The sequence below is a fragment of the Sceloporus occidentalis genome, unplaced genomic scaffold, assembly GCF_023333645.1.
Source record: "Sceloporus occidentalis isolate IW3139 unplaced genomic scaffold, rSceOcc1.0.p SCAF_7, whole genome shotgun sequence".
Classification (NCBI taxonomy): domain Eukaryota; kingdom Metazoa; phylum Chordata; class Lepidosauria; order Squamata; family Phrynosomatidae; genus Sceloporus; species Sceloporus occidentalis.
In genome coordinates, this window is record NW_028316987.1 from 33728405 (window position 1) to 33743876 (window position 15472).

Sequence of the window (15472 nt, forward strand, 5' to 3'; positions counted from 1 at the left end):
TGTGAAAATAATGCTACCATCCCATCCCCACTTATTCAGATGTGGTGGGACAAACCAATATTTATTTATTTATATGTATATAATGCTGTTTATTTTTTAAAAAACAAAAACATGATGGGTACCAATAATACTAAAATGACCATAAAAATTAGATACAAGAAATAAACATGCATAAAAGACAATAAAGAGACTCTCAAGGATTGATTGCTAGCACAAATGGATGAATCTTAGGTTGGCTAATGTCAAAACATAATTTAAATTGCTCTCAGGTATACCTCGGGGAAAGCATTCATATGTTGGGCACCACCACAAAGAAGGCAGTCTCTTACTATTCAGTGTTCTTTCCCAAATGGATGGACCATAAGAGCATAGGTTGGCTATTTGGATTCAGGCTGTTTGGGCCTTTGTAGGTCACTACAAGCTCCTTGAATTCAGATAAAATTCAGATAGAAGGTCAATGCAGTTCTCTTAGGATCAGTGTTGCATGCTCTCTGACAGTTGTTCCTGGCAACTGTAATCTGCAGCAGTTGTATTTTTAAGGGCAGTCCCTATGTCTGATAGGCTTGGTAGAACAACCTTCTATAAATTTCTTAAGTCGTTTTAAGCACTGTACATGTCAGTAACCATCACCACATCTTGTGATAATAAATTCCATAAAAATTCAGTGTTTAGGGGTGATCACCCATAGTCCCATCAGCTCCTTTTTAGATAACCTCTTCCTACTGAACCAAATGTGAACATGGAATAAAGAGAGACAAAGGTAGAGAGAGAGACTTATAGCCTGGTCTTTTGGAAGTTCACTGTCTATGGGCTCATTACCACTAAGGTTTAAATCGGATCATATGGAATTATGATCTGATTTAAACCATTATAGTTCCCATTGGCGAATTGATTCGCCAAGGGGGGTTAGTGTTTTCTCCCATTAAACCTGCGTCAGAAAGACGCTGGGTTTTACTGCTCCTTTTTGGGCTGAATTGATCACAATCGATTCAGCCCTATGGGAACGAAGGGTGGAATCGAATCTGCTGCCAGTGACAGGTAGAAAACGGGCAGCTGCAATGGCCCCTGCCATCTCCTGGTCACAGGCCTCCCCACCTTCCTCCTCCTTTCTCCATCTACCTCCCCACTGCCACCCTTGGATTGCATGATCCAAGGGTGGCAGTGGCCCCAGAGGGACCGCATGGGTTCCTCTTCCTCCACTCCTTCCCTCCCTCCCTCCTCTGGCCTACCTGGCTGGGTGTTGGTGGTCTGACAGTAGTGGCAGCAGCGGGCGCCTCCTCTGGTCTTACTCCTCCAGGCCGGACCTTTCTCCGCTGCCCAGCCTCCTTTTCCGGGAGTTCTCTGCCCCGGTAGGAGGCCTGGGCGAAAAGAGAGAGGCAGGCAGGAAGGACACAGGATCGGAGGACACAGGACGGAGGCACGCATACCATGGAGGCATGAACACACATCCTCTGTCCTCCAGTCCTGTGGTCTTCCCTGCCTGCCTCTCTTTCCGTCCAGGCCTCCTTCTAAGGAGGCCTACCGGGGTAGAGAACTCCCAGAGAAGAAGGCTGCGCAGCGGAGAAAAGTCCAGCCTGGAGGAGGAGGAGGAGGGCCGGAGGAGAGGGCCGGGCCCCAAACCCTGAGAGCTGCTACCACTGCCACCAGGACCCATACACCAGCAGCACCCAGGTAGGCAGGCCGGCCAGTGGAAGAAGAGAGGGAGGGAAGGAGGAGGAGGATGGAGGAGGAAAGAGGGAAAAATTTTTTCCCTTTTCTTTCCTCCTCCTCCATCCATTCTCTCCGTGGCCGTTTTTCCTCTTTTCTCCTCTTAATGTGAATGACAAAGGGGAGTAAATGGTCCTGGAGAAAATTCGCTTTCAAAATAGGCCAGTTTGGAACTGGATTATTTTGTAAGTAGGAATGAGCCCTATAAGTAAGCTTGCTTAAAACTGCAACCTTAGAATTGTATTAACAACTCTTTCTTGATACACAAGCTGTGCTTTCTTTTAGTTACATATTTTCCCCCTGCGGTTTGTAATGGGCCTAAACAAAGGGGGGTGGGTGGGTGGAAGGAAACCTTGAACATAGTGGTTTTATGGCTAGAAAACTTCTTTTCTTTTGATGTGGTGATGTTTCTTTTGCTTATCCCTCCACCTCAGCCCCTATTTTCTGTGTCTGAAATACTCTATATTGACATGTTGATTGCAGTTTGAAGGTTGTACAAAGGCCTACTCGAGGCTGGAAAACTTGAAAACCCACTTGAGATCTCACACTGGAGAGAAACCATATGTCTGCGAGCATGAGGGCTGCAACAAAGCATTTTCCAACGCATCTGATCGTGCCAAGCACCAAAACAGAACTCATTCCAATGAGGTAAGGAACCACATGGGTAGTAAAATTCCCAATCATTCATAGACATAATGCTGTTGAAAGAATTTATTGTAAAATACATACTAAGAAATCTTTGAAGCCATTAAACAGTTCGTGTTTTTATTGAGAAATATATGGCAATAAACTATTTCAACAATATTATTGCATTTTTTAAAGTTCCAAATATAAAAGGTCATTTTGGAAAAAGTCCCTTTGATTTCTTCTCAGTATCCTGTCACATCTAAAAAGTTATAGCGTAGTAAATCTGTGTTTGAATAATGGGATAGGGCCAATCTGTGCAACCCCCCCCCCCCCCCCCCGTATTGTTCACGATAAAGAAAGTTGTGTGGGGATGTGCCAACTTTCTTTCTCCTTTGGCCAGCTCAGTCACTTCCATGAGTCCTCCATGGTGTCAAATGTGATGTCAAGAGTGCATAAGAGCAAATTTCTGTAACTGGATCCAAAGTATAAGTTGCTTAAGAGCCAGCCTTTTTTTCCATTGTAATACTGTTCTAGTTTGTCATTGAGTTATACATTATAGAAAGCATTTTCCATGGCGGTCTGGGAAAAATATACCTATTCTCACTACCCAGCTGCATAATTGTAGCCAGCCTAGGATCTGGTCCTCCATGGAACTCTCCTGTCACAATATGGTGGTAAAGGTAGGGGGGCATTTTCCCAGTGGGGATGCCATCTTCCATATAGGGCAGAATGTTTATGGGAGGAAGTAGTGAATACTTCCTTCTGACCCCCTCCCTCCATAAAGTGGCATTTTATTCAGGCTGTGCCAACATAGGCCACCAACAATTTTCCACTCTATAATTTTTTTAGTAATGCTGTAGACCACTGCTGCATCACTATAGTAGCACATTGCTATATAAGCCCCATAAGCATGCTAGACCAGTCTATGGGGGATTAGTCCCAAAAAATAAAGCCTGGTGGATATTCTAATTAAAACAAGGGCTGCGATCAGTTCAAACACATGTTTTAGGCTAGTTTCTTTTTTGTGTGATCAGCTAATGTCCATTCATATCACAAATTCATTTTTAAAATCCCCACAGTTTCAGTTGCAAGCCTCATGCGACTCATGGGAACATTTATAATTATTCAGAGCCATACAGTAGCGTGTGATCAGTGTTAGAGCTAGATTAGTTCTATATTATTTAATTTTTTAGGTGATACATGTAACCTAAAAGTCTATTTCAAATTTAACACATTTAACCGATTTTCCTTTGATTAATAATATTTCTTTTCAGGGGTAGGAGTAGAATTTGCCAATTATTTTGTGTGAAATTGAACTTGTGCATTCTGAGCCAAATAAATGTATCAGTATTGCATAAAATAGTATACACGATAGCCTAAATCCTGTTGTTAGTCCCAACTACATATTGACTCACCATTTAACAATTGATTGGCTCTGCTCTAGTTGGGCCTAACCAATAACATTCAGACAGTTATTGCCTAAAGAATAATATCTTTCTCTCTTTCCATCTATCTTTCCATCTATCCTTACAAAAAGAAGCCCTAGGAAGAATTTGATTGCTGTGTTCTAGCGACATCTGCTGGATACTCCTATATTGATCATGTCCTTTCTAGCCATAAGTAACATCGGCCTGTTACAGACTGCCAAAATAAAGCTGCTTTGGGTCTCTTTGGAGGTATGCTCTTTAAATGATGCATGGGTCCTAAGAGTCCGGAGGTTGCACCAAAGCCACACTCCATTCCTAAGCACTGGAGTGCAGCTTTGGTGCAGCTTCCGGATTCTTAGGATGCATGCATCATTTAAACAGCATACCTCCAAAGAGACCCGAAGCAGCTTTATTTTGGCAGTCTGTAACAGGCCATCATTTTTGTTTTCTGTTCTCTGGGCTTATGGAGAAAGATCTTTTTAGAAGTTTTTCATATTGGATTTAATGACTTCTTAAAATATTCTGCGTATGGAAAAGGGAACACACATACAAGCCTGGCCTTAACAAATCTCTGTGACTTAGATGTGATTATATAGAAAGGCCGGTTCATGCTATATAGTACCAAACATTTATCTAGTTTTAAAACAATATCTAGCCCCGTGAGTTTGGGTTGGATTTAAGCCGATTTACCTCTGTTTTGTCCTATGGGACTAAGTTTATAATTACGTCCACACATTCTAGGAAGTAAATGAGATAAGAACCAACTGGCTGTTGGAAAAGAACTTTCAGAGCCTTTGGGTCTGAATGTACCACTTATGTGGCCTTAACTTCCTGCAATCCCAAATGAATGCAACCATTTCTTTCCACTTACAGAAACCCTATGTCTGCAAAATACCAGGCTGCACAAAGCGCTACACAGATCCTAGTTCTCTCCGAAAGCACGTGAAGACTGTGCATGGCCCTGAGGCACATGTCACCAAGAAGCAGCGTGGAGACATCCATCCAAGGCATCCCCCACCAAAAGACCAAGGCAGCCATTCTCAAAGCAGATCCCCAGGCCATCAGACTCAGGGTGCAATTGGTGAGCAAAAAGACCTCAGCAACACTACCTCAAAGCGTGAAGAATGCCTCCAGGTCAAAGCTGTCAAGTCAGAGAAGCCAATGGTATGCAACACCCTGTACTTTTTTTTAAAAAAAAAAAACCTTCACATATCAAGTTTGTAGACGGTTGCTAAATTTATTATGAAATACTGAAACTAGACCTTCATGTTGTTAACCTTCACAATTAAGTATTATAAAACACAATAAGAAAACCGCTCTATTTGGCCCATCTGTTTTGGGCCTTAGTGCAGTGGGGTCTATCATTTTGGACATGCAAGAACACCACAGTGCTCTTGTGAAATTCTCATTCATTTCCGCAGGAATTGCACAAGAGAACTTTCCCCAGGATTGTATCTTTAGCTGATTGTAATCCTGTTTAAATTTCATTATTTCACATTAGCAATTTAATCAAGTTTTTATTAAGTTGATCTGATGAATGGGATTTACATGAGTGTTGATTTACCAATCAGCAGTTGATTTAGTAAGTGTACTCTAACTGAGGCTAGCAGTTTGATTAAGGTCTTAAATTAATCCCAGCTGGAGAAGACCCATTATATCAGTGGAACTTACCATGTTCCTATTGAGCGAATGGATGTACAGTCGGCCCTTCTTATACACAGATTTTTTATACACGGATTTAAGCATACACGGTTTGAAAATGTTACAAAAAAGTATAAATTTACCTTGATTTTCCATTTTTTATAAGGGACACCATTTTGCTATGTCATTATATGTAATGGGACTTGAGCATACACGGATTTTGTTATACACAGGAGATCTTGGAACCAAACCCCAGCGTATAACAAGGGTCCACTGTACTCTAATTGTGTCTTAGGGTCGAAAGAGACCGCCCCTTTGCGCCGCTGTCCAGGAGGCTTCAGAGCATGGCGTTTTGACACCGCATGCGCTAAATTCTCCCAGAAGCTAGCTTCTGGCTACCCACACATGGGCCAGCTTCTGGGCATCCTGGAGGTGTGGTGGTTACACACCACAAGCCCCCAACATGCCGGGAAGCCACCGTGGAAGATAAATGCAGCTTTTCTGCAGCAAAAAAGGTTCAAAACTGCTCCTTTCTCTGCCGGCACTGTGGCAGCTTGAGGCCAGACCATTCAGCTGCCTCAAACCCAATCTGGCTTTGCTTTTGGAGCAAGCCATCCCTTTGGGGCAGTCTATTTCACCCCTTAGTTGGTTTTTAATATATGAAGTACAACATTTATAAATGGTTGAACTAACCAAAATTACAAAACACGTGATTTCAATTTTATAAATGTAAACTAAAAATGAAGATTTAATGAAGATCACTTAAAGCCCAGTCTTCACTGAGTTAGATGAATCTATGTGCATCTATACATTCAGTCAGGATGTGGGAGCTGACTGAATGCTTCTCCAAATGAAAAGATTCCTAGAGATGGAAGACTAGTGTAAATGAGAGTCCTCCTGATTTCTACATTACTGTTATTTATACACTGTAGGAATAATGCAGTTTGGCACCACTTTTACTGCCATCCTACAGAATACTGGGATGTATAGTTTTATGAGGCATCAGCACTCTTTGGCAGCAAAGGCTAAAGATCTTGCAAATCTACAAACCCCAGGATTACATAGGATATAGCTACAGCACTTAAAATGGTATCAAACTGCATTATTTTTACAGTGTAGATGTACTCTTAATGTGAAAGAAAATATTTTTTAGGGATAAGCATTCAGTCACGTGATGAACTCTCCACCTGCAGTCTGAAGTTATACAGTTCAGAGCTTGAGAAAGTTTTACTTGTTGGATTGTAACTGTCAGAATTACTAGTGATTGGGGGATTTGGGGAACTGGAATGCCAGAAAGTAACTTTACCAGGCGGCACTGGTATAGATCCGTTACAGGTTTACCATTTGAGAGTTGGTTCATAGACTGAAGTTTGAGGTTGTAGATTGTGAGCAATATGTCCAATATAACCCCCTGTAAAAAAAATCTCTATTTATTTATTTAGATAGCACCATCAATGTACATGGCATTGTAGAAAAGAAAAAGTGAATGCAAACCGACCACCTACCACTCCCTCATATTAAGGCATCAGAAACAGATTTGAAATGACTGAATTTCAAGTTTGTTTGGAGTTTCTGGTTTAATGGGAAACATAATAATAATAATAATAATAATAATAAATTATATTCCACTTAATCACTTGGAATTCAAGCAGATTACAACAATAAAAGAAGATACAGTTAAAACTGTACAAATAAGATTTCATCAGTATAGTTGATCTGTGTGATTTTGAAAAAACATGTAGAAAATGAAGTTAATATATAACATTAAACTTTGTACAATCTGAACGATGTGCTCAAATTACTCATTAAGATGTGACTTAATAGTGTGTTTCTCCCTGTGTTGTATAAATTAACATTTCAATTTTGGTACTGTACTAATCCACTGTTTCTTTTATCTAATGTTTTTAATGACTTGTTCTAACTTCCTAAGGACAGTGGGTAATAAGGTGAGAGGAATTTCACTTTTCCACAGTTCCTTCATTGCTATTTTAAAACAAAACAAAACATTTGCTTGCTATTTTGGAATGTTTCATCGAATGCATTCATGGCTGTCATAAAATGGACATTTTATAACAAATAGCATGTGGTCCCACTAGATCAGTATCAATTTTGCATAGACATGTACATATCATATACACATCCATGATCATTCTCTGATTTGTGAGTGCTGTGAACAGTTTTCCAGCTGCAAGAATGGCTGACCCATAGGTTTTGGAGGGTTTTTTCATCAGTTTGCATGAAACAAGTAGCTGTTCTAACTGTGCTCCACTACAAATTAACTGACTTTAAATGTATTTATTTATTTAAAAACTTGTATCCCACCCTGTATTCGAGGATTTTAGGGCAACCTACAATAAAATCAATTTTTTAAAAATTGTATTAAATATTATTAAGACATAACTAAAAATAATTTTAAAAGATTAGAAATATATTAAATCATTTATCATTTAAAACCAGAAATGTTTAAACCAGTTAAAACAATTTAAAATGAACAGTTAAAAATACCATTGAAGTTTTCAGCTGAATGGCCACTATGAAGTTCTAATGTTATAGCAAAACTGTTGTTAGTGGTCCAGAAAGCACTTGGATGTTTACCCCACATGCAGAATGCTTTTATGTTAGAAATTTATGCATGATGAAAGCAATGTAGAGGTAATAATCAATTACCTTGTAGCTTGTTCTGTTGATTGAGCACTTTAGGGGGCAACACTGACACAAGAATATAATTCTTCTGAATATTGTTCATAATTATTACTATTACATGTGCTATGGAAAATCTATCGGTGTTTGCCATTCAAGTGTATACAAACATGGTAGTCAAGATCTTAAGAGCTGCTTTTGGCATAGCCAAGGTTTTGAACAGTTTTCCTTTCAAGAGCAGACATTTATGCTAAATCATAGATAGCTTCTGAGACTCCTTTTAGTTTCAGCAGTGGTTTCCTGTGTGTCACTGAATGTATGTGAGAAGGAAAACATGACTCGAGAAATGCCAATCCATCACTTCCTTTGGAGTGTGGAACTAATCACACATGCATTCTTTTTCAGAAGAAGTCCTGCAAACCTTTGATTTCAGAAGCTTAAAGTGATTGGATGAGATAGGAGTATTTTGCTTCTGCATAATTGGATAGCCATTACGTAGCATTTGTTCTGTAATGGCCTCTTTCAGAGGTATTATGCTGCGTTAGATGAACAATGAATTTGACTTTGTAAATCTTTTAATGATGAAGTGTGCTTATTTCTCAGCCCTGTTCTGAGGTATCTCATTTATTTATTTGTTCAAATTGTTTCCTGTTTTTCCTTAAGCATGTAATGGATCCAAGGTGCACTCTGACCTAATTATAATTGTACATTCTCTGTCTTTTCCCGCCTGCATACAGACATCTCAGCCAAGCCCTGGTGGTCAGTCTACATGCAGCAGCGAACAGTCCCCCATCAGCAACTATTCCAACAATGGGATCGAGCTTAATCTGACCAGTAGAGGTAGTGTAGGAGACCTCAGTGTCATAGATGAAACCCCTATCATGGACTCTACCATTTCAACAGCAACCACAGCACTTGGCTTACAGGCCAGGAGGAATATGACAGCGACCAAATGGATGGAGCAAGTCAAGCTAGAAAGGCTGAAACAAATCAATGGCGTGCTTCCAAGACTGAACCCCATGCCACCTTCCAAAGCCCCAGCCTTGCCACTTCTCATAGGAAATGGTGAGATATGCACATTTAATATAATCTGTTTCTGTATTCATGACCATCAATTCTTAATTTTAGTCTTCAGAGGAGAAATGGAGAATAGCCAAAGATGGATATGGGCAGTAGCCCCCCCCCCCCTCTAATTCTCCAAACTTTAGTTTATACCAAATCATGGAGTATTCTTAGGCCATTCTGCATCTACAATGATCAGTAATACTAAGCCAGAGCTGACCAACATAGTCATGTGGCCATGTGTAAGTTGTTGCATTGTACCACTTCAAATTGCATGTGACTACTATTTGTTTGAATGTTCCTCCATACAATACTGTCCCTGCACAGACATTAATTATTCAGGTATCTATGAAAATGTGTTGACTGTTCACAGATCAGAGAGAGGCTTTTATAGAAAAGTATATAAAAATTGCATACGGTGAATATCACTGTTTCTCTTGTACAGGATGCAATATCTGTTCTGTGCTAATACTTACTCTGACAAATAAATAACAAGGTATGCTTCTGCAGAACTGCTGTTTTACTCATATGAACTTGTATTTGAAGTTAACTGATACATCAGGCAATAAAGATGCACGAGCTTTAGTTTAAGCATAGGCTCAAACCTCTTCTGCCAGTAGAATTCCCTTCTGCTGCAGAAATGCCCTGATCTCAAAGATTTGTCAACAGAGCAGTCTGCTAGAAGTATACTTTTGCTAGCTAAGCTACACCAGCAGAAGAGCCCAGAAAGGAGGAGGAAAGGGATGGCATGGGGGAAGAACCTGAGTTATATCAGATCCAAACTTCCTCCAGCCCAGAACACAACCACACTTGGCAAAAAAACTGGGAAAACCTAATATCCAACACAAATAGTTTGAAAGAGATGTGGATTCAGCACAGTTTCGGCCATTTTAGCTCAGCTGTCTGTTGGTCCTCTTGGCCAATTAAGATTGTGATTTAAGGCTGCAACCCTGTAAACTCTTGCCTAGGTGTAAGCCTTGTTGAACTGAATGGGATTTAATGGCCAAGATTTTGTGGTTCATTGATGGAATGTCACTTTCCACCAGTGTAGTCCTGCCTGGCCTCTTAGTTCAGTGGGGCTGTCACTGGTGGTGCAATGGAGCTTGCTGGAGTGCATTTTCACAGGCAATCACTGAGCAGTGACTGGGGGCTCCTGGCCACCATCTGCCGGCACTTTTGCAGCTGGGACCAATGAGTTGTGTTGTGTTTGCTTCTGGGTTGTTGCATAAGAATACTTCCTGCAATGATTAAAAAAGCATAAATCTGCAATGTATGTCATCAACATAGTTCTAGACATTTTCTCAGTATAGGATTGCTCTATACAGCTCTATTTGACAGCCTGCTTAATGGCTCCTCCCAGGATTTCAAATTCCCTTCCTATGAAAGGGAGGAGGAGGAGGATTGGCTGGAATTCTGTATCAGTTATACTCCTGGCCCACCTACTAAACCTGATATTAACATGAATGAATGAATGAATGAATGAATGAATGAATGAATGAATGATTTATAGCCTGCCTAATCACAAAGAATCCAGGCAGGTTACAGCAATAAAATACATAGAAAATACAATAAAATTCAAAAATTATTCCACTCCCAACCCTCATCCCAATATTAATATTCCAATTAAATAATCTGCATTTAAAAACAATAAAATACAATAGCATTAGAATTAAGGAAAGAATTGGTGGACAGAGTGACGTAGGTCACAGTATACGGGGAGAGGAACTAGGTTGGAACATCATCCAGCCATTCTTTGATCACTGACAGAATGGACTTTCTTCCCATGCAACTGATTCCTGGCAAAGTTACGATGGGGTAGCGGGGAGTTGTCATTGTAGCAATAGTGTGACAATCTTGACTAAGTAGCAACCATGAAAATGAAACAGTTATAGATGAGTAAATCTAGGTAACAGGGTTTTATTCACTACTTAGTCAAGATTATGAGTATGATTATGAGTGACTAAGTAGCTGATACAAAATTCAGCCAATATTATTTACTTATATCCCACCTTTTCCCCAAGACTGGACTCAAGGCAGCTTACGCATTAAAAAGATAACAATTAAAAACATAGCAGACAAAGTCAACATTAAAAACAAATTAAACTATTAACCATATAAAAATATACACTCTAGGAAAAAAAGATTTCAAAAAGTTAAACAATACATTTGTTCATCTGTCGACAAGTGAAAACTTTTCTATTCTGATAGGCTTTTAGGAACTGGCTGTAAGGGCTTTTCATAGTGTGCTGTTTAAAAGGCTTTTGTCTTTTAAAAGGCTTTTGTCTTTTAATGGATTCATTTCAAATAGTTTTTAAATTATGCAGTAAGTTTAATTGAGTTTTTTAAGAAGTATATTTCTTGCAAGCTGCTTTGAATCTCAGTTCTGAGGAAAAGGTGGGATATAAATGAATTATCACCATCAATTTAAGACTAAGGCTAATCTAGTTGAGATTTCTACTTAATCTATTTAAGATTTCTTCAAGCAGGTGACTTCTTTAGTTTTTGCCCACAGCAAAATTTTGTGTCAGGGTGAACACTAAGAAGGGAAGATGTGGTATGTTTCCGAAGTTTGGTCCAAAATGTAGAAGTGTGCATGGCAAACACAAATGGAGTTAGGAAGCAAAACATGCTGAGAAAACATTGAGGCTTTTAGGTCTCATAGGTATTTTGTAATAGGGGGATTTTGATTTCAGCCAAATATTTTCCCTTCCGGCATGGTTGCATAACTTATTCATTTGCAGCCATCCATGCAGAATACCTGTGGTGTATCTGATTCAAGTTCGTTCTAATAAAAGGAACTGCATGAAAGTTAATAATTAAGTATTATAATTGTTGATGCCAGCACAACAGTTTTGTTTTGAATGCCATGCAAATATAATTGTTTAAGCAGCTCCAAAAACTTTCCAGAATTTTACTGCTAACAACTTTAGCTTCCATATCTCATCGTTTGACTTCATTTAGATGTTTATTTGCTAAAACATTGCTTTAAAACAGACTGCATATTTTCATAGAATCAGTTAGTGGAATCTCACAAGAGACAATAGAGATAGCTGCTCATTTTCTGTGTGAATAGACATGTTTTTTTAAAAATTTGTGTGCAGGTTTTGTTTCATTTAACAAAACAGTATTGTTATATTTAGTCCAGTGACTTTAACACCTGAAGATGAGTTTGAAGCAGAATAGGCACAGATTTACATCACTTTGTAAACTGGGCCAATATCATAATAGCAAAGGGAACTGGACTAAATATTCTGTGCGGAGATCCTGTAGCACCTTTGAGACTAACTGTGCAAAAGAAGTTGTAGTATAAGCTTTCATAGACTTGGTCTGCTTCGTCGCATACATAGAGTGAACTCAACTGAGTAAGTAGATTAAGCCAACAAAAACTTATACTACAAATTCTTTTACACAGTTACTCTCAAAGGTGCTATAAGATCGCATAATAATATTCCAGATTAATAAAGTTATGTCTCTGATCTTCATTCTGTGATGCATTATAATCCATGTCTGGATCCTGAGCAATATTGTGGATTTTATCTTGCACTGTCATTCTTGAACTTGTATGCCTCAGTCTAAAAATGCATTTCGTCCTGTAATCTCTCAGGCAATTTATGGGTAATTTCTTAAAATGCTTTAACATCTTCCATACCATGTCTACATTTCCCATGCTTTTTATTATTTTTTTATTGGAATATTTTCACAGGTACTCAGTCAAACAACAGCTGTAGCACTGGAGGAAACATGGCTATCCTGACCCACAAAAATGAACTCACAAACATGGACATCACTGTGCTAAACATGCTGAACAGAAGGGACAGCAATACCAGCACTATCAGCTCAGCTTACATGAGCAGTCGTAGGTCCTCTGGGATTTCACCTTGCTTCTCTAGTCGTAGATCCAGCGATGCTTCCCAGGGTGAGGGAAGGCTCCAGAATGTCAGTGTGGCTGACTCCTATGATCCCATTTCAACTGATGCCTCAAGACGATCCAGTGAAGTCAGCCAGTGTGACGGCTTACCAGGTCTTCTCAGCCTTACCCCTGCCCAACAGTATAGGTTGAAAGCAAAATATGCAGCAGCTACTGGTGGACCTCCACCAACACCACTGCCTAATATGGAGAGGATGAGCTTGAAAACAAGAATGGCACTGTTGGGTGACTGCAAGGAATCTGGAATGTCACCACTGCCCCCAGTTAATTCTCCTCGAAGATGTAGTGATGGTGGGACAAATGGTTACAGCAGAAGACACTTAATGCCTCATGATGTGTTAGGGGCTGGTACACGGAGAGCCAGTGATCCCGTGAGACCAGTCTCTGATAACCTTTCTTTTCCCAGAGTACAGCGTTTCAACAGCCTCAATAGCTTTAACACTCCCACTTTGCCTCCCTCCATGGAAAAGCGCAACTTCATCCTTCAAAACTACACCCGCTCTGATGGTGGCTTGTTTCGCAACTTCTGTTCACCTTGCCCTCCAAGCATCTCTGAGAATGTGGCTATGGAGGCTGCCACCATGGAAGCAGATGGCAGTTTGAATGATGAAGATCTTCTGCCAGATGATGTTGTTCAGTATCTGAATTCTCAGAATCAAGTATACAGCCAACTGCCAAATAGTGGATTAGATAACAACAAAGGGCATCACAGTTCACTAATGGGGAACAACAACAGTTTTGAGCACGCCCCTCCATTAAACAACTCTGAGGTCAGTAAAAATGATCTGCCAATTCAGTGGAATGAAGTAAGCTCAGGAAGTTCTGACTTGTCTCCATCAAGATTAAAATGTGGGCAACGATCCCTGATTCAGCAAAATCAAACGCCTGGGCTGTATAACAATGTAGTTGTCCAACCACAGCACAACGGGCTGCAAAGAAATGTTGTGACCCAACAAAGTGGCTACCAGAATCTTTTAGATAGCAATGGCTCTTGCAGTTTACAACAGAACATGGTCATGAATAACAGCGACACCAGTCGTTCTTACCACTTTCAGTCTAGTAAGGTACAGCTATATGGTGAAAGTACTGGCAGCGAACCAATGGACCATACCTCTGAAATGGTGATTCAAAGGCAAAAGGTGAGAAACAATTTTATGTTAACTAATGGGAGCGAGCACAATTTAGGCTGCTCTATGTCATCAGATGAACAATCTGCCAGTATAATGAATAAGATGCAGAGCAGGAACATGGTTCTCCAGGAATACTTATCTAATCAATCAGCAGACGAAGTCCGTAACTACCAAGAAGTAGACCATTCCAATAAAACAATGATAGAGCAGATTACTGCTCCCTCACAACACAGCCTTTATCAAGGGTCTCAGAGTTGTCTGCCACTATCTGAAAACGTTAGGACCCAGCCTTTAGGTCTGATGATGGGAAAAGGTTACCAGCCCTGTGCCAGCTACTGTGGCAGCAGATTGCAAAACACAGTGAGGAATAATTCAGCGCAACAAGGACATGGTAGAGATGCCAACCAGCCACACAGAGTCAATGGCATCAAAGTAGAGTCTCAAAGTCAGTCACAACAGTTCTGCTCTAATATGCAGAATTACTCTGGTCAGTTGTATGACCAAACCACAGGGTTTAGCCAGCAAGCTTTGAAAATGGGGGCTTTCCCCCTTTCAGAAGCCAACTACCTGATTCAGGGGACTGGTGATGCAAATTCATCCGAGCTTCTCTCTCCAGGGGCCAACCAGGTGACAAGCACTGTTGACAGCATTGACACCAGCAGCCTTGAAGGTGTGCAGATTGATTTTGATGCTATCATAGATGATAGTGACCATGCCAGCTTAATTTCAGGAGCCCTAAGTCCCAGCATCATCCAGAATCTCTCCCGCAATTCCTCCCGTCTCACCACTCCCCGAGCGTCTCTTACATTCCCAGCTATGCCCATAAGCACAACCAACATGGCTATTGGGGACATGAATTCTTTGTTAACCTCACTTGCTGAAGAAAGCAAGTTTCTTGCTGTTATGCAATAGGTATGAACAACGTAGGAGATGAAAGATTTTTAAAAAGTCAGTTTTGTTTTGTTTTGTTTTTTATAGTTATTTTAAGTACTTTAGCAGTCTCATCTCACCTAAATGGGATGTGTTTCAAGTATATTCCTTTTATGGAATAAGGACTCTGAAAAACCCTAAAGTGTTCTAGGGAGAAACTGTCTTCCGTTTCAGTTTTGAATCAGTATTGTTACACTTGCAATTCCTTCTTTATTTTTAATGTTTGTATGACTTCTTTGTGTTTATTTTTTTTATTGTAAACCAATGTAAATTTGTGATGTGCATGTGGCTTTATTTTTGAAGAAGGTCTGATGAAATGTTACAACTTCCTGCTACTCGAAAGGAAATGGAATCTTGTATAGTTGTTGCCAGGGTTCTTA

At 40.0% G+C, this 15472-nt stretch overlaps 1 protein-coding gene across 1 annotated transcript in view; it reads left to right on the forward strand.

Moving 5' to 3' along the window:
* Positions 1-15109, forward strand: part of GLI3 (GLI family zinc finger 3) — a 282260-nt gene extending 267151 nt beyond the window's left edge. Inside the window, exons 13-16 of the mRNA XM_089532565.1 lie at positions 2191-2355; positions 4635-4925; positions 8780-9107; positions 12808-15109. Of these exons, the coding sequence (XP_089388691.1) occupies positions 2191-2355; positions 4635-4925; positions 8780-9107; positions 12808-15074 (3051 nt within the window). The 3' untranslated portion in view covers positions 15075-15109. The remainder of the gene's footprint in view (positions 1-2190; positions 2356-4634; positions 4926-8779; positions 9108-12807) is intronic.
* The last annotated feature ends 363 nt before the right edge of the window (positions 15110-15472 follow it).